The sequence below is a fragment of the Anser cygnoides genome, chromosome W, assembly GCF_040182565.1.
Source record: "Anser cygnoides isolate HZ-2024a breed goose chromosome W, Taihu_goose_T2T_genome, whole genome shotgun sequence".
Lineage (NCBI taxonomy): Eukaryota > Metazoa > Chordata > Aves > Anseriformes > Anatidae > Anser > Anser cygnoides.
Genome location: NC_089911.1, coordinates 15539880 through 15567144, shown reverse-complemented (window position 1 = coordinate 15567144; position 27265 = coordinate 15539880). Strand labels below are relative to the sequence as shown.

The 27265-nt window shown below is 46.1% G+C and overlaps 2 protein-coding genes and 1 long non-coding RNA gene across 6 annotated transcripts; 1 reads left to right on the top strand and 2 right to left on the bottom strand.

The window, feature by feature from the left end:
* The first annotated feature begins 404 nt into the window (after positions 1-404).
* LOC136788692 (small nuclear ribonucleoprotein E-like) lies at positions 405-25868 on the top strand. Of its 4 annotated transcripts, XR_010827328.1 has the most exons (5): positions 405-521; positions 717-743; positions 7888-8289; positions 21680-21865; positions 22572-25868. XR_010827328.1 is itself a non-coding variant. In XM_066987313.1 (4 exons), the coding sequence occupies exons 1-4, from the start codon at positions 468-470 to the stop codon at positions 21743-21745; spliced, it is 279 nt and encodes a 92-aa protein (XP_066843414.1). In that variant the 5' UTR covers positions 408-467; the 3' UTR covers positions 21746-21811. The 4 variants fall into 4 exon arrangements, 2 of the variants coding, with proteins under 2 accessions (XP_066843415.1, XP_066843414.1); XM_066987313.1 differs by lacking the exon at positions 22572-25868 and having other exon boundaries at positions 408-521; positions 8158-8289; positions 21680-21811; XR_010827327.1 differs by lacking the exons at positions 21680-21865; positions 22572-25868 and having other exon boundaries at positions 7888-12050.
* On the bottom strand, positions 1213-3744 carry LOC136788696 (uncharacterized). The gene is made up of 2 exons (XR_010827332.1): positions 3357-3744; positions 1213-1611 (listed from the first exon to the last, which is right to left on the bottom strand). It is a non-coding gene; the product is annotated as an uncharacterized lncRNA (long non-coding RNA).
* On the bottom strand, positions 22012-27208 carry LOC136788691 (junction-mediating and -regulatory protein-like). The gene is made up of 5 exons (XM_066987312.1): positions 26971-27208; positions 26729-26755; positions 26200-26262; positions 25861-25992; positions 22012-22806 (listed from the first exon to the last, which is right to left on the bottom strand). The coding sequence occupies exons 1-5, from the start codon at positions 27022-27024 to the stop codon at positions 22489-22491; spliced, it is 594 nt and encodes a 197-aa protein (XP_066843413.1). The 5' UTR covers positions 27025-27208; the 3' UTR covers positions 22012-22488.
* Positions 27209-27265: the final 57 nt, after the last annotated feature.

Sequence of the window (27265 nt, the reverse complement as noted above, 5' to 3'; positions counted from 1 at the left end):
TCGGATTCCGGAAACCAATTCTAATAACCCTGCCTCTTCTAGAAGTAGTAATGAATATGTATTAGCCTGGGAGCATCAAAACCAGCCGCCTTACGTAACAGGTGTGCGTCCTGGGGGAGCAGAGACTCCCGGCGCACCCAGCGCTGCTTGCTTGCCTCTATTCGTTTAATAAATTATAAACTTTGATTGTAATCCTATTTGGGGCTCAGCCATTTATAATACTTTTTATATTTGTATTTTATTTAAGGCTGTCTTGCCCCCCTCCCCCCCCCAGCCTTGCTGCTTGCCAATAAAGCTGTTGAAGGGACCCCTGCCTGCGACCATAGAGATGCGGTCCTCCCGGCCTGCTAGAGCGGCCCCCCGCAGTCCTCCAGCATCCCAGCGTCCCTTGCGCGCTCCCGCCCGGCCTCAGCGGCTTCTGGCGGCGGCAGAGCAGGGGCGGCGGGAGTAGCGAGGTGGCGGCAGCCATGGCTTACTGCGGGCAGGGCCAGAAGGTGCAGAAGGTGATGGTGCAGCCCATCGTAGCCTTCCTGCGGCCGGGGGGCGATGGGGGAGTGGGTGGGGGGCAGCCCGGGCCTCAGGGGACTCGGCCCGGGCCTTGAGGCCTTGTCCCGGGGCCCTGGGGCCTCGTTGCAGTGTTTGAGGCCTTGTCCTGAGGCCTTGTCCTGGGCCTGGCGCTCTTGTCCCCATGCTGAGCCCTTCACGCAGCGCCCCAGAACCTCATCTTCCGCTACCTGCAGAGCGTGAGTAGCGCGGGGAGAGGACAGGGAGGGGATGGGGATGGGGATGGGTATTTTGGGGGGGGGGGGGGGGAGCGGGGAGGGTCCGGGGATCCCCCTCACTGAGTTTTCGGCTCCCACCCGTTGCTCGGGGCAGGTTTGTGGGGAATGGAGAGCTGTGCAGCGTGCTGGTGGGTACAAGGGGCTGCTGCGCAGCCCGGCATTTCCCCCTCGTGTTAACGGGAGTGGGATCGTGCAGCCGGGCGTGCAGGAGTGTTCCCTCGTGACTGGAAACGTGTTCTTCAGCAAACGTGTAGTATTCACCCAGTCATATAACACTCTAAAATGTCAGACTGTTAATTGAAACTGCCCCTGAGAGTTGCTCCTTGGAGTGTTTGGGAGCTCTAGCGGCTATGGTTAGCGGGTATTTCTGAACACACGAGAGAGAACAAAACTGCTCGCGGTGTTTGTTGTTATAAGCAAGACCACGCAATTTTCTGGTCTATCGAAGATAATTTATTAATTAAGTAAGCAGGTACAAGCAAAACAGCGCTGGGCGGCTGGGGAGTCTCCGCTCCATCACAGCACGCAACTTTCCCTTTTCAGTGTCGCCATTTTATAGCATCCAAGTTCGGCTTGTCAGCATCCAAGTTTGGCTTGTCAGGACTTGTTGAATCTTCTGAAGCTGTGCAGTTCGTTCTGTTTCTTTCAATGATCATGCCTTGTGCTCGTGTTCAAGGGTAGTAAAGCAGCAAACAGTATTTCACAGAGTCTTTGTTTTACCAAGGACGTTTATCCAACACCCCCTCCCCACTATCTACTTGCTTAGTCTTCCCCCTTAACAAGGTCGTAAATTGCAAAACCTTATCTTCTCAGCAGATTCTCTGAATTCCTTTTAAAGACAATGAACAAACAGCCGCTAATTTATCACAATCCCTCCTTTTTCTTTTTCTAACATATTTTGTTCATTGATGAATTTTTGAAGCACTTGTTTGCTCAATATTAAAGTTTCTGCGTCATCCTCCTCCTGTTCAAGAGATTCATATTTCGCATGCACAAGCATAAGGTGAGCTGCCTCTAATCGGTTTTTTACAATCGTGATTATTTGATTGAATATACATGGTCCAAAAGTTAGTGTAAATATGAGCAGCAACAAAGGTCCTGCTATAGCTGATAGCAGTGTAGTGAGCCAAGGTGAGTAATTAAACCAGGATTCGTACCAGTTGTGGTGGGCTTCATTTTCCCTTTTTCGTTTTTCTAGCCCTTCTCTCAATTTAGTCATTGTGTCCCTTACTACTCCAGTATGATCAGCATATACACAACACTCCTCTCTTAGGGCTGCACACAGTCCTCCTTGTTGTAGAAAAATCAGATCTAATCCCCTACGATTTTGTAGTACTACTTCAGATAAGGATCGCACAGATTTCTCTAAAGCTGATATAGATTGCTCGATATGGGCCAAATCCTCATCTACAGCAATGCGTAGAGAGGTAAATTCTTGGCTTTGTTTTACCAGAGAGGTAATTCCAGTTCCGGCTCCTGCAGCCCCCAGAATCATCAGAGTGGCTAAAGTAACAGCCTTAATAGGCTCTCTCTTCCTTAAGTGGTTTTTTGCCATAGCATGTTGGATGTACATATACTCCTCAGAATGGTAAAGAATCCTTGGGATAATTACTACCTGTACACAGAAATCATGAGACGAGTTGAACAATTTCAAAGATAAGCATGGAGTTACCCCCAGAGACGAACATACCCATCTGGTGTTATCTGCTGCTATTAACCATTTTTCTTTGTCTAATTGTGTAACATTTTCTGTAATATTGCATAGATGGAACTTCTCACCAGGGACCGTGCCTACGCATCTGCCATTCCCAGTTACTTCCGTTAATGTTATTCCTACATCCCTTCCCCAATTGCATTGTGGGGGATCGGTTTCGTTTGAACGGGTGGTCTCTCCCAGATCCCCAGTGGCGTCGTAATATGGGGGCCTTATATCAAGACATAACCAGCAAGGTCTAGGCACATCTGGATTTGTTTGATTCAACAACTAGCATTCATGATTCTCCATATGTTATTCCCAGTCACTCCTTCATTTCTAATCCTGTACTCCGGGTTTACTGATTTATTAGCAACCTCCAGTGGTTTAGGGCTATTAGGAGTGTCCTGGTTCCAGTTAGGACAGAGTTAATTTTTCCTCATAGTAGCTGGTAGGGTGCTATGTTTTGGATTAGGATGAGAAGAGCGCTGATAACATGCTGATGTTTTAATTGTTGCAGAGCAGTGTTTACACCAGGCCAAGGACTTTTCGGCTTCTCGCTCTGTCCTGCCAGCGAGCAGGCTAGGGGTGCAGCAGGAGCTGGGAGGGGACAGACCCAGGACAGCTGACCCAAACTGGCCAAAGGGGTATTCCATACCATCTGACGTCATGCTAAACAATATATAGGGGTGGCTGGCCGGGGTGGGGGGCCGGCTGCTCGGGGATAGGCTGGGCATCGGTCAGCGGGTGGTGAGCAATTGCATTGTGCATCACTTGTTTTCTTACACATTATTATTATTAATACTATTATCATTATCACTATTATTATTATTGTTATTATTATTTTCCTGTCTTAATAAACTGTCTTTATCTCAACTCACCGGCTTCACTTTCCCGTTCCTCTCTCCCATCCCAGAGAGGGAGGGGGGAGGGTGAGCGAACGGCTGTGTGGTGTTTAGCTGCCAGCCGGGTTAAACCACAACAAGGAGTTAGCATTCTAAAAGCTTGTGTAGGCTGAATCCTCAAAACACTCCCCGACAGTTTCTGATTTGGTCCCACCCGTTGGGGACTCTTAGTGTCTTCCTTCTTTATATAGATGATGCCTCCCCTATCAGTCCCCCAGCAGTAGTTATCTGCTGAACAACATGGTGATCTTCCCATCTAATCAGGCTCCATTTAAAAGGTTTGTGAGGGTGCGCAGACCCAGGAACAGTGTAAACAATCGTACCCATTACTATGTATCGCAAAAAAAAAAAAAGGCTAGGGCCCATTTTCCAGAGTTCTTTACCTGGCCACGTAATTCCCCACCGTTTCACTCTCTGCCTCGCTCGTCAGTTCGGTTGCAGCGAACTACAAGGTGCAGGTTCTTCTCAGCAGCAGCAGTGTTCTTCAGGGGAGTTTCTCAGGTAACCCCGACCTTTTTCTGATCAAACAGGGTCCCCTCTCCCCCTTTTTTTTACGATACATAGACAGTTAGACCATACTTATCGAGTTCGTTTCAACGTGAGCTTTAAGTCATCAGGGCCTGCGACCGCTTCCCATTCGCTTTTCTGGATCGGTCCTTTCACGCGACTGGCATGCGTTCACCCCTTCTCAGCCGTCCGGATAGCCGTCTCTGTGATAAGTAAAACAACATAGGGGCCTTCCCACCGCGGTGTTAAAGATGTTTCCTTTCATGTCTTAATTAGAACCCTATCTCCAGGTTGTATCCTATGGATTGCTATATCTAGCCACCAAGCCTTTCGCTTGCAACTCCCTCCGTCGGTTCATAAGCTGTATTAAATAAGGTTTTAATTGGATATCCTGTACCTGGGGGTGATCAGATGGCATCTCTAAATCATAAGGCATACCATACAGCGTTTCAAAAGGTGAGATTCCGACATCGGCTCGGGGCTATGTCTGGATATTCAATATTGCAAGCGGTGAACATTTCACCCAGGAGGTTTTTGTCTCTATCATAAGCTTTGTTAGTTGCTTTTTAATTTCACCATTCATTCGTTCTACCTTTCCCGAACTCTGAGGATGCCAGGGAGTGTGATATTCCCATTTAATTCCCAGAGTCTTCATCGTGTCTCGGGATACCTTTGACACAAAGTGTGGGCCTCGATCAGAGTCAATTGCTTCTATTACCCCATATCTGGGTATGATGCTTTCTAATAATATCTTTACCACAGTTTGAGCTGTGGCCCTTGCCGTAGGCAATGCTTCAACAAAGTTTGTGAGGTGGTCTACAATAACTAATAAGTATCTATATCACCCCGTTTTTGGAAGTTCAGTAAAATCTAATTGAATCTTTGCAAAAGGTCAATGTGCCAATTCTCGCCCTCCTCCCGGGACCCTTTTTCTCATGTGTTGAGCATTTACCCTCCGACAAGTTATGCAATCATTTACGATCCTCTTTGCTATATTATAAATCCCTATACACATATAATATGTGGCAAATTGATCCACCAACGCCTGAGTACCCCAGTGCATCTGTTCATGAAATCTCCGTAGCACCCTCATAGCTACTGATTTTGGTAACACTTCCCGTCCATCAGGCAGTACCCATTTCCCTTTATCGTTTTTTTTTTTGAACCCCCATTTGTGTCATCTTGTCTTCTTCTGTAATAGTGAAACAGAGTAAGGGGAGGGGAATGGGTCCATTCGACCACAGGGAGTTAGCCGGCCCGCACTTGTAGCAGTTTTTATAAGGCGGGCTTTCTTCCTCAGAACAATTGCATTCAATCCCATCAACTCCCCATTCACTCCAGCAATCATAACATGGAAATTCCTTTAAGTCTTTCCCACAGTATTAAGTATTATATTAAGTATTATTATATATTATTTATATATTATATTATTAATTATTATATTAATTATTATATATTAACTATTAAGTATACGTATTAAGTATTTCCCACAGTCTGGGCAATCTTCCTTCGTTCTTATAATTCTTATACTCATTAATGCTGCCCTTTTTGCCTCCTGATCTGCTAGATTATTACCCCTAACCTGAGGGGTGAGGCCTTTTTGATGCCCTTTTATATGTACTACGGCAATTTCTTTGGGCTCTCTGATAGCTTGTAAAATCTGGGTAATCAATTCCTGATGTATTAAACCCTTTCCTTGTGAATTGATGAGCCCCCTTTCTTCCCATATTTTACCAAATGTATGTACTACCCCATAAGCATATTTTGAATCTGTATATATTGTACCGCTTTTATTTTTCAACAATTTTAGGGCCTGCAATATGGCATATAGCTCGCAAGCTTGGGCGGACCAGCTAGGGCTCAAAGGTCCAGATTCCACTATCTCAAATGTTTTCCCGTTTACTAACGCGTATCCTGATTTTTGCTTTCCCTCGACTACTCTCGAGGAACCATCCACATATATCTGTTCACCGATGGGTAATTCCACTTCCTCTAGATCAGGTCTCAATTTCGTTTGCTCTTCTATATTTTGGAGGCAATCATGTCCTAAGGACTCATTTGGTTCCCCATAAAGAAATTGAGCAGGGTTCTGTAGGGAGGTTGTTTCTAATGTTAATTTTGGAGAGGAAATCAAAATTCCTTCATATTTTAATAATCTGGCGTCAGTGATCCATTTCTCTGCCTTCTGTTGCAGTACCCCGCATATATTGTGTGGAGATATTACTTTGATTTCCCCCCCAAAAGTGATCTTCTGTGCTTCTTCCACTAACAAGGCAGCAGCTACCACTACCTGCAAACAGTTTGGCCAACCCCGGCTAACCGGATCCAATAATTTAGACAAATAGGCCACAGGTTTTTTACTCCCTGCCCATTCTTGGGCCAGCACTCCGTATGCCGTGCCTTCTGCGCTGTTCACAAAAAAAACAAAACGGCCTCCTTAAATCTGGTAAGCTTAACACTGGGGGGCGTACTAGTTCCTCCTTTAACTTGTTCAGTCGTTCCTCATCTTCTTTTGTCCATTTGAGTAATCCATCCTTATTCAGCTTGTTATATAAAAATTTAACCTTTCCACTGTAATCTTCTATCCATTGTCTACAGTATCCGGTCAATCCTAACAGTTGCCGTACCTGCCTTTTAGTTCGCGGGGACGCTAAAACCAATATTCCACTGATTCTGCCCGGGTCTGACTTCTTAGTCCCCTTACTTAACTGGTGACCCAGGTACTTTATCTCTTGCTCCACAATTGGTAATTTTGCCCCTCCTTTTTCTTTTAAAGGGTACAGAGGGTACAGATTAACTCGATTCTCTGAGCCAATCCAAAGGCTCACGTATTCGCTCTCCTCTAAACAAAAAGGTTCCTTTGCATTTACATAAACATTTAAGGCTTGACAAACCCAGTCTTCAAACGACCTAGATATGGGCCAATAATTTGCCTACCTTCCCAAACTTCAACACAATAATGAATCATTTTTACTTTATCCTTTCCCCGCCTAAAAGGGGAATCACTCCAATTCTTAATCATTAACCCCAGTGGACTATCTGGGGGAATAGGGGGCAACCTAGCACTAGGCATTACCCCACCCATGGGACCAGAAGGCTTACTCTTCTTCTGTCCCATCTTCCGGAGTGCCTTCACACACACACAGCCGCTTCCCCCTTGTCGTGGCCCAGTCCCTCGTGGGATGTGGGAACCGCACTACTGAGGGGTCCGCACTCACTTCGTCCGCAATTGGACGTCTCACACAGACGCACTCCGGGATCACCAACCCCAACCGAACGGATCACCGGCCTATACTTACCCACCCCGTGGGTCTTCGTTCGGTCTTCGTGCACAAAGATTGCTTGGGGTTACCGGTTTTATTTGCTTGTGCCTAATTTTAGGGTTCGTCGGTGAAGGGCTCGAGTGAGGCTTTCCGTTCCAGGGGCCGCCGAAATCGGCGGGGTGCCTCCCCCGAAAGGGTCCTCAGTCAATTTGCCTTCATCCGAGTCACGGCACCAAATTTGTTATAAGCGAGACCACGCAATTTTCTGGTCTATCGAAGATAATTTATTAATTAAGTAAGCAGGTACAAGCAAAACAGCGCTGGGCGGCTGGGGAGTCTCCGCTCCATCACAGCACGCAACTTTCCCTTTTCAGTGTCGCCATTTTATAGCATCCAAGTTCGGCTTGTCAGCATCCAAGTTTGGCTTGTCAGGACTTGTTGAATCTTCTGAAGCTGTGCAGTTCGTTCTGTTTCTTTCAATGATCATGCCTTGTGCTCGTGTTCAAGGGTAGTAAAGCAGCAAACAGTATTTCACAGAGTCTTTGTTTTACCAAGGACGTTTATCCAACACCCCCTCCCCACTATCTACTTGCTTAGTCTTCCCCCTTAACAAGGTCATAAATTGCAAAACCTTATCTTCTCAGCAGATTCTCTGAATTCCTTTTAAAGACAATGAACAAACAGCCGCTAATTTATCACATTTGTGTTCCCGATTACTCTCCTCCTTCGTTCTGCAGAGGTCGAGGATCCAGGTGTGGCTTTACGAGCAAGTGAACATGCGGATAGAAGGCTGCATCATCATGAGTGTCAGCACGACCCCCTGTTACCTCGTTAGTTTGTTTTCCCTCATTCACAATCCTATTTTTTCTTGTCAAGAAAAACTAGCCCAAGGGAAAAAAGAAATCGTGCTTCTCTAACAATTAGTCTTCATTGTCCAGCCTGGGTCAGCAAAGCTGACGATGGTTTGTGTTGTTGCTGAACTAATTGCCACTGTTGCTGATTTCTAGGGCTTTGACGAGTACATGAATTTGGTGCTGGACGACGCAGAGGAGATTCACTCCAAGACAAAATCAAGGAAACAGCTGGGTGTGTCGTGTGTCTGTGCAACCCGAGTGACATGCGGTATGAAACCTGCCCGGGTGAGCCTTCTAGGTAGCAGCACTGAGAGGTACCAACCATGTGATGAGCCTTGATGTTGAAGTTCAGTGAGCAATTCCTGGCTACATCTCTGTCCCTGATGATTTTTGAGCTGCTGATTTTGCTGAATGAAGGAGAATCTGTCCCTGCCTGAGACCAGTTCTGGTCTTTGAAACATGTAATACCTGCTTGAGAGGTTGCTTTGAAGAATTGCTTCCTCTTCATATCGATGTGTCAAGCTGAAGACAAATCTGTGCTGAAGCACTGTCTGATCAGATGAGTGCCTCAGTTCAGGATTGTTCTTTGACAGCTACAGAAACACCAGGACAATCTGCGCGTTCAGGAACAGATTGATTTGATCTTGAGATTGTCATAATCCAGGTCCCTGAAGTGGCACGTCTTCAAATAGAGTTGCTTGGGCCAGCAAGGAGCAGCTGTACCTGCTGTATTCTCAGGTTCTGGGCTCTCTCTAATCCCCTCTTTCCCTTCTCTGTGCTGCAGGCCAGATCGTGTTAAAAGGGGACAACATCACTCTTGTACAGAGCGTTTCTAAGTAGAATTTGCCATCCTTAGAACAAAGGTGGCTGCCGTGCTGCAGAGTGACTGAGTGCCAGGGGAACGCGGCCCGCTGGTAGATAGGAAGTTATTTGTAACTGGGGTTGCATGCTGAGGTCAAAAGTCCTTCCTTTGTGGGAGCGAGTTTTTTGTAGCTTGAAACAATACGTGATGTATTTCACAAATAACCATTTTTCACATTAACTGTAAATGGATGCCAGGCCAGGATCTAAATCCGGTGGTGCTGTTGGTAACATGAAGTTCAGGAAGCACTTCTTGGTTTTTCTGCTCTTCCATGTGAATTTTTGCCCTGTGAAGTTGGTGTACTGAGCTCTTTTCTTACCAACAAATAGGTTTAAAAGCAGTTACAGCAAGGATGAGCTGTGTTAGCAGGAGGCTGTTCTGTGCTTCTACCATGGGAAGATGAATGGTTTACCTATGCACCGTTAAATATAATTTGACACCTAGCACACAACACTTTCAGCCTGTGGGGTGCTTTAACAAGCAGGTAAATCAGCGGAGACTGTTTTGCAGCCGGGGTGATGCTGGGTGATTAAAAAGCAGGGTCAGAACAAGGAGTTTATGCTGTTCTTTCTTGTTTGTCATCCGACTGTCCGCTTACACTGTTCTAGAAAAAAAACAAAATGGGGTAAGCATCTTTAATATCTTTATTATAAATGGAAGGCACAAAACAGGCCAGCAACAGAGACTGTCCAAGAGAAATACTTTGTGCTTTATAAACAAACAAGAAAGTACCCTTAGGTAGGTGTGATAATCCTTCTCTAATGCATTTTTTGGAGTGCAAAAATATTTTGTTCCCTTCTTGCTCTTCTCTCCAGGAGAAAGGCAGAATAGCCAACTGGAAAGTTAGACCAGGGAGGTCAGTTTGTTCCATACTGAGAAAGACAAGCCTGTAAAACAAACTAGACAGGTTTTCTTTGGACTATTTATCTTCCTTCGGCAAAGGCAAAATTTATGACACTTGTTGGCATGTATTTCCAGACCCCCAGCTACCATGACTGTAGTGCATCTGTAATTCTTTTGTACAAAAAGAGTTCAAAATCTCGTAACGCAAAAACTTTACTAGCACCCTGGAGAAAAAAGAAATCTAAAAATCTTGCCAAGTTCTATTACAGACCTGCTGAGTGCACCAGAGTTACTCATTTTTATTCAGGCTTTCAGGGGCTAGTTCAGTTGGTTTCTGTTCAGCACTTGGATTGCCATGTTAGCAGATGTCAGTTTAAAAAAAAAAAAGCTTTTGAGATCTTTTTTAAAATGAGACTGCTTTTTATGGCATTTAGGGCTGTGAGGCATCCTTGGTTTTTGCTTTCTTCCCATCCCTTAGACCAGATCCATTCATATCCTGAACAGCGTTCTGGGTCCGTTCAGGAAAATGGAAGGCAACAAGCAAAGTGATGAGCTCCTTGGGCATTCAAAAGAGCTAAATCTGGAAAAGATTTCAAGTCAAACTTCCATGCTAAGGAGCACCAGTAATTTTTAGAAGTAGATGCAGAGGAATCTGCATGGCACTAAGTGTGTTTCTGAAGGTGCTAAAGGTCAGAAGTGACGATTCCTCTCAATACTAAAGAAGAGAAGGAAACCTTGCACTTAACTACTGTTTTTATTCCCTTTGTCAAGCAGTCAAAACCAATAACTGATATGAGAACCCACCTTTTCCTCTCTTTAGTTTAGATTTGGGAAAATTCCCTGCCAAAAAACTATTTCCTGGAAAATTCACTAGTGTTTGTGTGAGTAAAAGGTTCCAACCTTTTATTATTAATTTGTAAGAACTATTTCATCCGCTTTTGTCCAGAAGAGTCAGAAATAATTTGCACAGAAATGTGCAGCATTTTAATGAAAGGATTCAGAATCACTCTAATTTGAACTTTATCTGGTCTGGTTGCAGGTTTTATGACATCTAGTGTCTTAAAAAAAAATCAAAACATCTGACTTCACATCAGAAAAAAAAAACTGCTTGTGGCTAAATAAAATCTGTTGCAGCTCTGGTCATTGAAAAATCATTGGCTTTTAAATTGGACCTAAGTCATCTTTTCTAACCTTTCATGATCTTGCAGCAATGGATGATGATGGATATATGGATTAGGGAACAGCACGTGATGGCAAACCTGTGGTATTTGCTACAGCACAGAAAGAAAACAAATTGCTTCCAAAAAATCAAACTAATTCAAAATTCTTGGTACCATGCAGCCATGCCACTGGCAAAGTGAGCATTCCCCTGCCTCTCAAAGCTTGCTGTATCCTTGATCTGCTGTCTTCCTGCTGTTAATTGATTGCAACTCTACGTGTCTGATCAGGGCTACGAGTTGTTCTCGATATGGATATCATACAACATATACTGTGCACGCTTGTGTGTATAGATATGTTTATCCTGTACGCATGTACATATGTATGCATATTTGTGTGCTGGCCCCCAGATCACTCATGTTATAAAGCATTGGCCTCGAAGGCATACTCATCAAAATATTTTGTAGATCCTCCATTTTTTTCTAGTTCCCTCAAAATGAGAGAGTTTTTACGCGCTCTCTGCGTCAAAAAGGCAAAAATTCTGATTTCCACTGTCGCTCTCGCTAACTTTCTATCACTCGCTCCTCGTGTGTGTCTAAACACATATGTGTGTATGCGTATGCACATTTGTGTATTTCTATGCACTGGTGTGTTTTTTGCTGTACAGGTAATAAAGACGGGGAAAGGTTTTTGTGTTTTCTTAATAGGTGAAGAAATCTTGAAGACCAGAGATTGGAACATACTGAATTTTGAATTAAAAAAAAAAAAAAAGTTAAATTGTCCGGCTGTGGAAGATGGATCCTCATTTTTGCAGCCACTTTGAATCACGAGTTCATCTCTAAACGCACTGTTTTTTTTTGTTTTTGTTTTGTTTTTTTTTTTTGTTTTGTTTTGTTTTTATTTTTTGAAGAGCTAACTAACCCTGGCTGTCTCCAGTCTGAGAGAGTATTCAAATGGACTTGCTTCCTCCATTAGTTATAAGCTGTTTAAAAGCACATCCTGTGTTTGAATTGTGGATGAGAGGTTCCCTTGGCAAAGTGAGGAGGCAAACTCTTCCTACCCCTTTATTATTAATTCACGGATTCAGTGTTGGTTCGGCCTACAGGAGAAGTTAACTGGAAGTCTTTGAAGATCGATAACTTTGCTGAGGTTGTCCAGGTAGGTGAACTCGAAGACCCACAGTGACTGGAACATGCTATTTAATGCGTCATACTGCGTTCTGTAGAAGTTACTCATAGCCATAGTTGATCATTGCCTTGCATGTATGATCAGGTGTTTTTTTAAGAAGTGACTCCATTTTCAGGCTTCCAGATGTGCTCCAAGTCATATTATTGAGGATGTGGAAGAGAACACTTGCTGACAAAGCTCCTGGCAGCTTTACAGAACTTTAATTTAATATTGTGTTAGTTCACGTAACAGCTGATTTCAAGGCATTGCTCTCCTCAAGAGACTAATTTGATGAACAGAAGAAAGCTGGAAAAATGCTTGTTACTCATTATTTTTCACACATTATATTTTCACCCACCCTGGCAACCCCCAGCGGGCCCCCGGGCGCCCCGGAGCATCCACCGCGGCAACCCCCGGCGGGCCCCCGGGCGCCTAGGCCGACCCACCCCGGCGACCACCAGCGGGCCCCCGGGCGCCCCGGAGCATCCACCGCGGCAACCCCCGGCGGGCCCCCGGGAGCCCCAGAGCTCCTGTTTTTCAGTTATCCCCCTATTTGCATACTGACACATTTTTCTCTTTCTCCTGCTACTGCACTTAACCTGAGCACCAAAGCTTTCCAGTACAACCAGGGACTTTCAGCATAAAAGCATGTTTTGAACAGAAGAAGGCAGCACCAGCAGGCTAACAGGGGTGAATTGTCTTCATTCTTGCTTAACCTTCCAGTTTAGGAGTAATGAAATCAAAACAAAAGCATTAATTATTACCTTCCTCTGTAGACAGTGTCACAGTTCTCACCACTGTCCGGACATTTTCCTTTTCCGGAGCAGGAAAAATCAGAATCGACGGGAGGAAGAGAAGATCTTGAAGGACCTTCTGTTCAGAGCAAGCAAAACATAAGGAAGTTTACCAAACATAACAAACTATCGCAAAGAACAAAGAACTTTAATTATTCATTACTGTCAAACATACAGTGACCAGAGCATGTAAATAAGAGAGGTGACTAATTTGCCTCTGGTTGCCCTTGGAATTCCCATCTAGAATACCAGCCGGCTGAGAATCAGGTTGCTCGATGCCCCCAGCTAAAAATGGAGGTCTCTCCCTCAAGCAGCTCCCAGCCACCATCACCTGCCATTCTGAAGCCAATAAAATTTCACTTCTTTGGCAAATAGTTGTATTCACCAAAGCATAGCCAGCTACCCGGTATTACTGGGAGAATTTTTTTTTTTTTAAAAAAAGAACATCAAACAGGATGAAGGTGAACAGGGTAAGAAAGCAGGGAATATTAACTCACCACCATGTCTCTTAGTTTTTTCCTTCATTTTCTGCGATTTGATTTCTTCAAGTGTTTTTATTCCAAAATTCAGACCGTCCTCTGAAAACAGAAAACAGTTAATGAGACTAAGGCTTAGAGGCGCTCACTGAGGACCACAGATCCTCAGGCTTCTTAGTGCTCAGGAACTTTCAGAAGTATTTAGAATAAACCCCGTCAACACTCCTCACAAGTGAAAGAACCATAGAATCAATGGCATTTTGCCCCTCCTTTCACCCTTCAGGGTAAAAATTGTAGTTTTAATTTTAATCCATTTACACGATATTAGATCCCTCTATCGTTAGATATGGCTTTCAACAGTGGTTGCCAGGCTGCACGTGCAGCCATTTAAACTCCATGCTGTGGCCCTGTTTTGTTCTCCAAAAGGAAAGAAAAGGAGTTCACCTTTCTGACCCAATGGGCACATGATGGTATTAGGTAGAAATGAGATCATGGAAATAACCGAGTCCATTCAGCACCCCTACATTCTGTTGTGTTTTTACGCCACATTGCTTTCGAGTTAATTGTCAAGTTCTCCTTCCGATTTATCCTACTACAGGTGCCGGAATACCTTGTTTAGCAGTAGTAGCACTGGCTTTCCGAGTGGAAATCATCCGTAATCCATTTTGGCCTTCCTCAGCTGGTTGCTGGACGGGAGTTTTAGTTTCTTCTCCTTCCTCAGAAAGCTGGTCTGAAGGGGAAAAATCTATTCAGTTATGCATAGACCAGATTGTTCGTGATTATGTAGCTCATGCAATGACACTCCAGTCCATGGTTCCTATAAAAAAGCTTTTTTTTTTTTCTTTTTTTTTTTTTAATACAGCTACACTGACCTGATGAACTCGTAAGTAGACTACCCTAGGACAAAACATCTTGGACTCTAGATTCTCTCTGCAGCTTTAACTACTACACAACATATTACTCTTCAGACAGAAGAAAAAGGAATTTCCTTCCTAGTTTCACATAGAGCTTTACACAACAGACCAGCTAAAGCCAAGAGTGGTTCTAAGCTTTCCTCCAACATTTCAGGTTCTGTCCACTGACCGCCAGACGAAGCCACCAGCGACCTGACCAGACTGCCTGCCCTATCGCTAGTCAGACCTCAGGTCATCTGTGATTTATACATTCATTTACAGCACAAAGTCCTTCCAAGAACCAAAACATGCTCACCATCATCATCTTCGTCATCATCTGCAGCATTGATTACAACTGGAGGGTGTGTAGGGCTTGGGACATTTTCCGAGTTTTCCACTTTCATCACCCCCCTTAGCTATGGAGAGGCATTGGACCGGACAGAAAGTTTGTTTTGCTGCAGTGACATCTGAGCCACTTTCAAATCATCGTCCGCGGACTCAGGCAGACTTGGCAGTGTAGCTAGAGGAAGAGGAGGATCATCAGTAATATGGCAGTTTAAAACTTTGACCACAATGCACGAAGATGGTAGGTAAGGCAGATATAACCTGCACAGACAATTAATTCAGCATCTCCTTTTGCCCATCCCGTCACTGTTTACACCGTGAACAATGACTTCCCTTCAAACAACAACACATCTCCCTACCACCCAGCAGAAGATGAAACAACAGAAAGCAAACTGCAAGGCAAATATCACACAAAGCAGAGAGAAGCTGAGCATGAAAGCAGAAAACAAATACCAGCAGTACACCAGCAGGACACTTGGTTTAGCTGACCACCTAGGACTGCAGACCTTTTCCTGCACTCACAAATGAACGGTTACCTGATGTCTCCTACAGTATTGGCACCCACTAAGTAATATTCAAAATTAATTCCTCAATACTTAAAGAAAAGGGACCTAAACTCACTCTTGCTTGGTGGTAAGAAGACTCCATCGATGTAACGTCCCTTTGTGTGATGAAAAGCACAGTTGGCTTTCTGACAGCCTACTGGCTGGTTCTCCCAGTAGCAGGGAATCTCACTGCGCTTTTTATGAAGACAGAAAGGAAGACAAGCTCGTGATAACATGCACCTAAGGTTTGCAAAGAGATGCACAGTTCCGGATCATGACCGCGATAGGGCTGTCACAATACAGTGCTGAAACATCATTCCAAAGGTCAGTTTATCACTTAAGTATAGTATTTCCGGACATAGTCACAAAGTTTGCAGAAGCCGTAACCACTATGCACGTTTAGCCTTGTCATCATTCAGTTTGAGAAGACAGGCACTCTCAGACATCAGTTTAGGGTGGGTTAAACTAATACACCTAGGATTATACTAGGATTATTCAGAGGGAAAAACAACATCTTAAATTGCCTAGGTTAACTCTATCTAGAACTACTTCTTGGAGACTTCGTTCTCCTGCACCTTTAACTTTCCCCACTGCTTCCTGCCCCAGGCAGCTAGAACAGCATTATCTGAAGGACTCCAGGACACAAGAGACCTGATAGATCATTATCAAGCCTGCTCTCAGGAGGCTAGTACAGCCTGTTTATTACCCCCCTGCTCCAGCAGGTTTTAGCAGTCTATTTAGCGGTTATTCTGCATCTGTTGAGAAAATACTGTCGGCATCTAATAAAAGAAAATAGGTACAGGTAGAATAGAAATAGAAGTAGCAATCGTCTCCTTGTTTAGACATGCCAACAAGCTCTGATAACAAGCTCGGGTTCTCTCCACAGGGACTTCCTCTGCTCTTGGAGAGAGCTGTCTTCACCCTTGCTTGGGCTGAAAGTCTTCAGTGAAATCTTCTTTTTAAAAGTAACCCTAAAGAAAGTACCAACAAGTGAAAAATAATGAGTAACAAGCATTTTTCCAGCTTTCTTCTGTTCATCAAATTAGTCTCTTGAGGAGAGCAATGCCTTGAAATCAGCTGTTACGTGAACTAACACAATATTAAATTAAAGTTCTGTAAAGCTGCCAGGAGCTTTGTCAGCAAGTGTTCTCTTCCACATCCTCAATAATATGACTTGGAGCACATCTGGAAGCCTGAAAATGGAGTCACTTCTTAAAAAAACACCTGATCATACATGCAAGGCAATGATCAACTATGGCTATGAGTAACTTCTACAGAACGCAGTATGACGCATTAAATAGCATGTTCCAGTCACTGTGGGTCTTCGAGTTCACCTACCTGGACAACCTCAGCAAAGTTATCGATCTTCAAAGACTTCCAGTTAACTTCTCCTGTAGGCCGAACCAACACTGAATCCGTGAATTAATAATAAAGGGGTAGGAAGAGTTTGCCTCCTCACTTTGCCAAGGGAACCTCTCATCCACAATTCAAACACAGGATGTGCTTTTAAACAGCTTATAACTAATGGAGGAAGCAAGTCCATTTGAATACTCTCTCAGACTGGAGACAGCCAGGGTTAGTTAGCTCTTCAAAAAATAAAAACAAAACAAAACAAAAAAAAAAAAACAAAACAAAAACAAAAAAAAACAGTGCGTTTAGAGATGAACTCGTGATTCAAAGTGGCTGCAAAAATGAGGATCCATCTTCCACAGCCGGACAATTTAACTTTTTTTTTTTTTTTAATTCAAAATTCAGTATGTTCCAATCTCTGGTCTTCAAGATTTCTTCACCTATTAAGAAAACACAAAAACCTTTCCCCGTCTTTATTACCTGTACAGCAAAAAACACACCAGTGCATAGAAATACACAAATGTGCATACGCATACACACATATGTGTTTAGACACACACGAGGAGCGAGTGATAGAAAGTTAGCGAGAGCGACAGTGGAAATCAGAATTTTTGCCTTTTTGACGCAGAGAGCGCGTAAAAACTCTCTCATTTTGAGGGAACTAGAAAAAAATGGAGGATCTACAAAATATTTTGATGAGTATGCCTTCGAGGCCAATGCTTTATAACATGAGTGATCTGGGGGCCAGCACACAAATATGCATACATATGTACATGCGTACAGGATAAACATATCTATACACACAAGCGTGCACAGTATATGTTGTATGATATCCATATCGAGAACAACTCGTAGCCCTGATCAGACACGTAGAGTTGCAATCAATTAACAGCAGGAAGACAGCAGATCAAGGATACAGCAAGCTTTGAGAGGCAGGGGAATGCTCACTTTGCCAGTGGCATGGCTGCATGGTACCAAGAATTTTGAATTAGTTTGATTTTTTGGAAGCAATTTGTTTTCTTTCTGTGCTGTAGCAAATACCACAGGTTTGCCATCACGTGCTGTTCCCTAATCCATATATCCATCATCATCCATTGCTGCAAGATCATGAAAGGTTAGAAAAGATGACTTAGGTCCAATTTAAAAGCCAATGATTTTTCAATGACCAGAGCTGCAACAGATTTTATTTAGCCACAAGCAGTTTTTTTTTTCTGATGTGAAGTCAGATGTTTTGATTTTTTTTTAAGACACTAGATGTCATAAAACCTGCAACCAGACCAGATAAAGTTCAAATTAGAGTGATTCTGAATCCTTTCATTAAAATGCTGCACATTTCTGTGCAAATTATTTCTGACTCTTCTGGACAAAAGCGGATGAAATAGTTCTTACAAATTAATAATAAAAGGTTGGAACCTTTTACTCACACAAACACTAGTGAATTTTCCAGGAAATAGTTTTTTGGCAGGGAATTTTCCCAAATCTAAACTAAAGAGAGGAAAAGGTGGGTTCTCATATCAGTTATTGGTTTTGACTGCTTGACAAAGGGAATAAAAACAGTAGTTAAGTGCAAGGTTTCCTTCTCTTCTTTAGTATTGAGAGGAATCGTCACTTCTGACCTTTAGCACCTTCAGAAACACACTTAGTGCCATGCAGATTCCTCTGCATCTACTTCTAAAAATTACTGGTGCTCCTTAGCATGGAAGTTTGACTTGAAATCTTTTCCAGATTTAGCTCTTTTGAATGCCCAAGGAGCTCATCACTTTGCTTGTTGCCTTCCATTTTCCTGAACGGACCCAGAACGCTGTTCAGGATATGAATGGATCTGGTCTAAGGGATGGGAAGAAAGCAAAAACCAAGGATGCCTCACAGCCCTAAATGCCATAAAAAGCAGTCTCATTTTAAAAAAGATCTCAAAAGCTTTTTTTTTTTTTAAACTGACATCTGCTAACATGGCAATCCAAGTGCTGAACAGAAACCAACTGAACTAGCCCCTGAAAGCCTGAATAAAAATGAGTAACTCTGGTGCACTCAGCAGGTCTGTAATAGAACTTGGCAAGATTTTTAGATTTCTTTTTTCTCCAGGGTGCTAGTAAAGTTTTTGCGTTACGAGATTTTGAACTCTTTTAGTACAAAAGAATTACAGATGCACTACAGTCATGGTAGCTGGGGGTCTGGAAATACATGCCAACAAGTGTCATAAATTTTGCCTTTGCCGAAGGAAGATAAATAGTCCAAAGAAAACCTGTCTAGTTTGTTTTACAGGCTTGTCTTTCTCAGTATGGAACAAACTGACCTCCCTGGTCTAACTTTCCAGTTGGCTATTCTGCCTTTCTCCTGGAGAGAAGAGCAAGAAGGGAACAAAATATTTTTGCACTCCAAAAAATGCATTAGAGAAGGATTATCACACCTACCTAAAGGTACTTTCTTGTTTGTTTATAAAGCACAAAGTATTTCTCTTGGACAGTCTCTGTTGCTGGCCTGTTTTGTGCCTTCCATTTCTAATAAAGATATTAAAGATGCTTACCCCATTTTGTTTTTTTTCTAGAACAGTGTAAGCGGACAGTCGGATGACAAGCAAGAAAGAACAGCATAAACTCCTTGTTCTGACCCTGCTTTTTAATCACCCAGCATCACCCTGGCTGCAAAACAGTCTCCGCTGATTTACCTGCTTGTTAAAGCACCCCACAGGCTGAAAGTGTTGTGTGCTAGGTGTCAAATTATATTTAAGGGTGCATAGGTAAACCATTCATCTTCCCATGGTCGAAGCACAGAACAGCCTCCTGCTAACACAGCTCACCCTTGCTGTAACTGCTTTTAAACCTATTTGTTGGTAAGAAAAGAGCTCAGTACACCACCTTCACAGGGCAAAAATTCACATGGAAGAGCAGAAAAACCAAGAAGTGCTTCCTGAACTTCACGTTACCAACAGCACCATCGGATTTAGATCCTGGCCTGGCATCCAGGATGCACGGTCTGCAAGCACTGCTGCGATGTGGAAGTGCCAAGGCAGGTTTTTGGCCTGCCCTGACTAAAACACTTTTTTTTTTTTCTTTTACAAACAATACAAAGAGTGTGCCAGGTATGCTGTAATGCCCGTGTGCCTGGTCAATAGAGGATATCCAAACAACAGAGGCGCTTGTCCTAATTTCTGGCATGAAAACACTTTTACAGCATTCTTTTCACAAAGAAACCCCTCTCTATCTTCTCCAATGCTCCAGGACCTGCTGCAGCTGCAGCGGCTGCGCTGGTACAACCCGCATCTTTGACAAATCTTTTCAACAGTTCTGCTTTACCTCGGCACAGTTGAGGTCACTCCTCTTCCTCTTCCAGCTGAGGAAGCAGCTTGCAGGCTCTGCCACACGGTCGGTGCAGAAGCGAAAGCTGGGAACACAGCAGTCAAACTCTCACTGCTAACGAAGCCACCAGGGCAGAGGGCTGACACAGACCCGCCAGAGGCGAACCGTACCCGCTCTCCCTCCCGGCTGCGAGGCTCGCCGCAGCAGCCCCGACCCGAAGCGCTCACAGTGCTTTCCTTGGTGATGTCACCGATGAGTCAGAGTCCCCAGATGAGCATCTGCCTTGCCACTCTTTAATGTTGGTCTTGTTTTTTGTTTGTTTGTTGGTGTGTTTTTTTGAAACATATGCAGGTTATGGTAAACCTTCAGGTAAACCACAGATCAATGGGGAAGAAGTCCCACACAAGGGAAGGCCGTGCTTTTCTTCCAGGCAATGGCGCATGCTTTAACATGCTGCATTCGACAAAGAAGCTCTCTCCATTTTGCGCAGTGACAACAGGCACAACTGCAACACACGCAGGTGAAGGCAGCACCTGCAGTTCCCAAACCCTTAACCAATTTTTAGATAGCACCAATTTTTATGTAGTGGCTTTCCCTTCATCCATAACCCCTTTTTTCCTTTCTTTATATCGGGTGGCTCTCCTCCATTGTTCTCTCTGTCATTTTCCTCCCCAGTGTCTGAGCAGGCACTGGGAATCATTTCCAGAGGAAGGGTACTGCTGAAGCTACAACATTTACTCTCAGGGAAAAGAGAGTATGTGAAAGAATACAATTTTTTTTTTTTTTTTTTTTTGTGATCAGAAAAACGAGGGGACTGGTTGTCCCAAGTCAGCTGGGGAACTTCTCTTTGGTCGATGCATCAAGCAACTCAGCTCTCTTGGGGAAACTTAAATAGAACAGACAGATCTCCAAACGGATAAAAAAAATGAATCAAACGATAAAAACCCAGCCGACACATCTGATACCCCAGCTTATTGAACAGCACAAGGGTTTAATCTACAGGCTCTGTCCAAAGCAGCAAGAAGTGACAGATTTAATCCAAACCAGTTGCCCGCTCTCGCTCTCTGATCTGGAGATGTTATTTGATAAACCTGTCACTGCAGCAACAAAGGGCTGCAATTGTATGCAAAATCTCCAACACCCTCCTTAGCACCCTGCTAGCTCAAGGACTCTGTGGGGCTTCCGTGCCCTGGACGAGTCCACCCTGGCCACATAATGCAGATGTAATGGTCAAGAAAGCACATATCGTTATCGAAACTTATCAGATCCACAGCAAAAAGAAAAGCCCACGCTTCTATATTTCTCCTCCTTCTCCATTCACAGAAGGAAGAGACTGAAAACAAGCAGATTTGTGGTTTGCAATTGCAGTTAATGTGAAAAATGTTTATTTGTGAAATACATCACGTATTGTTTCAAGCTACAAAAAACTCGCTCCCACAAAGGAAGGACTTTTGACCTCAGCATGCAACCCCAGTTACAAATAACTTCCTATCTACCAGCGGGCCGCGTTCCCCTGGCATTCAGTCACTCTGCAGCACGGCAGCCACCTTTGTTCTAAGGATGGCAAATTCTACTTAGAAACGCTCTGTACAAGAGTGATGTTGTCCCCTTTTAACACGATCCGGCCTGCAGCACAGAGAAGGGAAAGAGGGGATTAGAGAGAGAGCAGAACCTGAGAATAATCTCGTGTTTTCAGAAAGTATTTCGTGTGGTTGAGCAGGGTTTTGCCCATCACGCAGAGTGCAGGCCGCCTGGTATTACACGTTTCAAAGACCAGAACTGGTCTCAGGCAGGGACAGATTCTCCTTCATTCAGCAAAATCAGCAGCTCAAAAATCATCAGGGACAGAGATGTAGCCAGGAATTGCTCACTGAACTTCAACATCAAGGCTCGTCCTTTCCATATTATTATTAGTAGTATTCCTGTATTTTTCTTTTGTCCCACAGATCAATCAACTCTGCAAAGGTGGAGGGAAGCAGCTGGAGAGAACAATTAAAGAAGATGCCACATAGTAAGGCAAACATTAAGGTAGAGAGATCTGTACCACGTGGTAGCCTCACCTCCTGGATTCGTTTGCGGGACTGCTGCAGTGACTCGCAGAAAGCTGACTCCACAATCAGTAAGATTGTAAAGTAGGTATGTTTATTCATCGCTGGGCGGCACGGGGGGGTAGTCCCACCAAAGTCATGCACGCCCTAACGCGGCAACTTGCTTTGGTTATATATAGTAAAGAGTTACATATGCATGAAGTTTCCCAGTACGCCTATACATATGCATGACCTGTCCCCGCTTAGTATTAAAATTAGCTCCAAGAAGTCATTTCCATAAACTCCTCCCGTCTGCACTTGCGCAGTGCCTTCTGGTGGTGGGTGCTGAGGGTCATGAGGATGAAATAAGATGTCTTCATCAGAGTTGAACTTTTCACCTCATCTCCTTGCGCATGCTCTCTGAGGCCTTGGTCACAATCTGGGCCATAAGGTTGGTTTGGTCCGGTTCTCGGGGTCCGAGGGGCTCCTGTTATCTCGAAGCCTTGCATGTTTGGCATTCTTTATCTTGTCCTTTTGTGAACAGTCCTCCTTATCTCTGAGCCCTTGGTCAAAGTCCGAACCATAAGGTTGGTTTGATCTGGTTCTTGGGGTCCCAGGGGCTCCTGCTATCTGGAGGCCTAAGCGCAGCACAGGCACAGTACATCGCAAATATAGCACATATTAAGCAATGAGTGTTGCCTACATATTCATTCTTAATCAATCACTCTCTAATTTCTAATCCCATGTTTCAGTAGCACCTCCTCGTACCCCTTTTGTCTCAGCTCACTCAGGCTCTCATAATACTCTTCAGGATTGTCAGCCTCAGCGAAGAGCACCTGCAAAAGTATCTTCCAGCTGCAGGTATTCAAGCTGTGGACCAAGTAAACTTGCAGCTTGTAACAGAGCGCATCCATCTCCTGCTCAGATCGCTCCGGGGTTCCGAACAGCACCGTCCACATGCCCGAGGGCTCCTCGGGGAACACAGACAGGTAGTGCTCCAGCTCCAAGTTCACCGAGCACAGCTGCTGGTACACTGCCCGCAAGTCCTGAAAAGAAAAGAGACCGGCTCAGCTACACCCCTCCTCCGCGGACTCGGTGTCGGGAGCGGCCGGCTCGGCTGCCTGTAGCAACGAGGGCAGCAACGAGACGGCCGCCGCCTCCTTCCTCAGCTCCAGCACTTCCATTTCTTCGGCGGCACCTCCCGCCCTAGGGCCCCGCGGCGGTCTCTGGGCTGGGCTGCTCTTGGCGCGCAGCTGGCTCTTGGGCAGCACCTCGGCCCCCATGCCCCGCTCGGCGAGGGGACGCGAGGAGTTACGCGGTAGGCCGGAAGAGTCCGTGCCCGAGGCCGGGCTCCTGCACACCGTGGGGCTGCTACCTTCGGGGGCGACTCTAGACTCGGGGCCGGCCGGCCTGCTGCGGCGGAGCTCGTATGAGCCACTGCGCTGACACTGCACCGTGCAGTTGGGGCAGGCGATGGCGAACTTGCCCTTGATCTCGTTCCAGGCCACGATGAAAACAAACTTGTACTTCTCCCGCTCCTGGAAGACGCAAGGCCTCATGGCCACCCAGTCAGCCTCTAGCATCTCCTCCAGAGCAAAGACAGACATGGCGATACACGGCTTCTCCCCCACACCCCTCCCGTCCCATCAGCCGCCCCCGCCTACCCTGCTACACACCAGCCAGCCACGACCCCATGCAGCCCCGCTTCACTGACCACCATCAGCCATCTTAGCGGAAAGGAAGCCAAGGTAGGATGCACTGAATCCCCACTGAAACGACGAGAAAGAAAAAAACAAAGCCGAAAACCTCTCCACGCAGTACCCGCCACACGCCCACTGCCAAGAAATCCCACTGCCACCTCCGGTCACCCACCCGCCGCCACAGCAGACAACGCCTAGCTTCCCCCACGCGAGTACTTCACACAAATCGTATGGGGCAGAATCTATTTACAAGCAGTGGTGACGCTGCGGCAACTCAGTGCTGCCCCCGCCCAGCAGCCCTCCAAGGCCCCACCCCTTCGCCCTGCCAGCCACCTTCCACATGGACTGGCGTCCAGCCACACTTGTGACCTTCCGCCCTCCCTCCTACAGGGGTGAGTGGAGGGAGGGTAAGTGTCCCGCCTCTTCCTTTGGACGTATAATACGGGTCGTTCAGCTACTGGACGTAGCATGCTGGGAAGGATATGGAAGGGTTGTGGTCGCCAGTGGGTGGGGGCAGGGCGTGGTGTGGTTGCTTGCTGTGGTTTAACCCTGGCAAGCAGCTAAATGACGTACAACCACTTACTATCTCCTCACAGGGGGATGGGGGAGAGAATCAGAAAAAAAGTAAAAGGTTGAGATAGAAACAGATAAATAAGAAAGAAAAAGAAGGGAAAATAATAATTATATATATACAAAGCAAGTGATGCACAATGAAATTTTTCACCACCCACTGACCAATGCCCAGTCAGTCCACCCCTGGCCAACCCCTCTAGTTTTTATTGTTCAGCATGATGTCATACGGTTGAGAGAGGGAGTTGGGAATTGGGAGAATCTTATCACGTAGAGATAGAGCGCTGACAGCAGTAAACTAGGATGCTACTTAGTGTCTTTGCTAACTATGGAGCATTGTGCAAATGAACTAAAGCAAGAAGCCTTGGGCCCCTTACCAAGGTCAGTCTCCTAATAAGAGAGTGAGCCTATCTTAAGAAACTAGTAGAAACCGGTCCTGTGGATGGACAAGAGCCAAGGAGCAACTGAGTCTGTGCAAAGACAAGAGGTCAACTAGCGGTGATGAGGAAGAGTCATCAATCTTCATGCCCACGACCCCCGACGACCACCACCAGGAGACACCGTGCAAGCACAGATGGGAGGAGTTTACGGAAATGACTCCTTGGAACTAATTTTAATACGAAGCAGGGACAGGTTATGAATATGTATAGGCGGATTGTGAAACTTCATGCATATGTAACTCTTTACTGCATATAACCAAGGCAAGTTGCCGCGTCAGGCGTGCACGACTTTGGTGGGACTACCCCCTGTGCTGCCCAGCACTGAATAAACATACCTACTTTACAATCTTACTGATTGTGGAGTCCATTTTCCGCAAGTCAGTTTGGCGAGCCAGGCAGGAGACTCTCTGCTCGGCTGCGGAGCGGACGCCCCTAGGTGCACCCCGAGTATTTTCCTCGGAGGAGTCTCCACTTTCAGCCGCTCACCGCGGGAGCAGACAAGGACCTCCTGAAGCCGCAGACAAACGGTATGTTTTACAGTACAGGAAGCGCCTGCAAGTCATATGTGTGGCCGGGGCAGCTGGTAAATCGTGCAGAGACATCTGGCGTGCAGCATAGTCCCCATGTGGGAGGAGGGTACCCTACAGGCTGAGCGATAGAGTGGTCATGGGAGATTTGGTGACCGATGGAGTAGCCGCTAGCGATCTTGGGAGTAGATCGAGCAAATCCAAGGTTACCGCTGCATCCCAGTTTTGGGAGCCAGGATGGACCTGCTAATGACTGTATACGAAGCAGGAGAAGGGTAAGCGGGCCTCTCAAAACTGAAGCACAGAGAAGGGAAAGAGGGGATTAGAGAGAGCCCAGAACCTGAGAATAATCTCGTGTTTTCAGAAAGTATTTCGTGTGGTTGAGCAGGGTTTTGCCCATCACGCAGAGTCCTGTTCCTGCCAGCTGCCCCACACTTACAAGTCCCACTCAGGCCACCGTCCCCGTTCCAGCAGCACGCTCTCCCTGCTGAAAACCCCAGCACTGGGCGCACATCGTTGCTTCTGTCCACCAGCAGGTGGTAAATAAACACTGCCGCTACTGTGGCTCCCTGCTTTGACTCAGAGATCACAGCAAGTGTGAGAATTGCCGAGGGCCACTGGCTTTAGATGTAGCTGAAAGGAGCTGTGACCAGACTCCTCCAGCCAGTGCAGGCCACCCGGTATTACACGTTTCAAAGACCAGAACTGGTCTCAGGCAGGGACAGATTCTCCTTCATTCAGCAAAATCAGCAGCTCAAAAATCATCAGGGACAGAGATGTAGCCAGGAATTGCTCACTGAACTTCAACATCAAGGCTCGTCACATGGTTGGTACCTCTCAGTGCTGCTACCTAGAAGGCTCACCCGGGCAGGTTTCAGACTGCGCGTCACTCGGGTTGCACAGACACACGACACACCCAGCTGTTTCCTTGATTTTGTCTTGGAGTGAATCTCCTCTGCGTCGTCCAGCACCAAATTCATGTACTCGTCAAAGCCCTAGAAATCAGCAACAGTGGCAATTAGTTCAGCAACAACACAAACCATCGTCAGCTTTGCTGACCCAGGCTGGACAATGAAGACTAATTGTTAGAGAAGCACGATTTCTTTTTTCCCTTGGGCTAGTTTTTCTTGACAAGAAAAAATAGGATTGTGAATGAGGGAAAACAAACTAATGACGTAACGTGGGGTCGTGCTGACACTCACGATGATGCAGCCTTCTATCCGCATGTTCACTTGCTCGTAAAGCCACACCTGGATCCTCGACCTCTGCAGAACGAAGGAGGAGAGTAAACGGGAACACAAACACCGCGAGCAGTTTTGTTCTCTCTCGTGTGTTCAGAAATACCCGCTAACCATAGCCGCTAGAGCTCCCAAACACTCCAAGGAGCAACTCTCAGGGGCAGTTTCAATTAACAGTCTGACATTTTAGAGTGTTATATGACTGGGTGAATACTACACGTTTGCTGAAGAACACGTTTCCAGTCACGAGGGAACACTCCTGCACGCCCGGCTGCACGATCCCACTCCCGTTAACACGAGGGGGAAATGCCGGGCTGCGCAGCAGCTCCTTGTACCCACCAGCACGCCGCACAGCTCTCCATTCCCCACAAACCTGCCCTGAGCAACGGGTGGGAGCCGAAAACTCAGCGAGGGGGATCACCGGACCCTCCCCGCTCCCCCCAGCCCCCCCCAAATCCCCATCCCCTCTCCGTCCTCTCCCCGCGGTACTCACGTTCTGCAGGTAGCGGAAGATGAGGTTCTAGGGCGCTGCGTGAAGGGCTCAGCATGGGGACAAGAGCTCCAGGCCCGGGAGAAGGGCTCCAGGACCGGGACAAGGCCTCAGGACAAGGCCTCAAACCCTGCAACGAGGCCCCAGGGCCCCGGGACAAGGCCTCAAGGCCCGGGCCGAGCCCCCTGAGGCCCGGGCCATCCCCCACCCACTCCCCCATTGCCCCCCGGCCGCAGGAAGGCTACGATGGGCTGCACCATCATCTTCTGCACCTTCTGCCCCTGCCCACAGTACGCCATGGCTGCCGCCGCCTTGCTGCTCCCGCCGCCCCTGCTCTGCCGCCGCCAGAAGCCGCTGAGGCCGGGCGGGAGCGCGCAAGGGACGCTGGGATGCTGGAGGACCGCGGGGGGCCGCTCTAGCAGGCCGGGAGGACCGCGTCTCTATGGTCGCAGGCAGGGGTCCCTGCGCCAGCTTTATTGGCGAGCAGCGAGGCTGGGGTGGGGGGGAGGGGGGGCAAAACAGCCTTAAATAAAATACAAA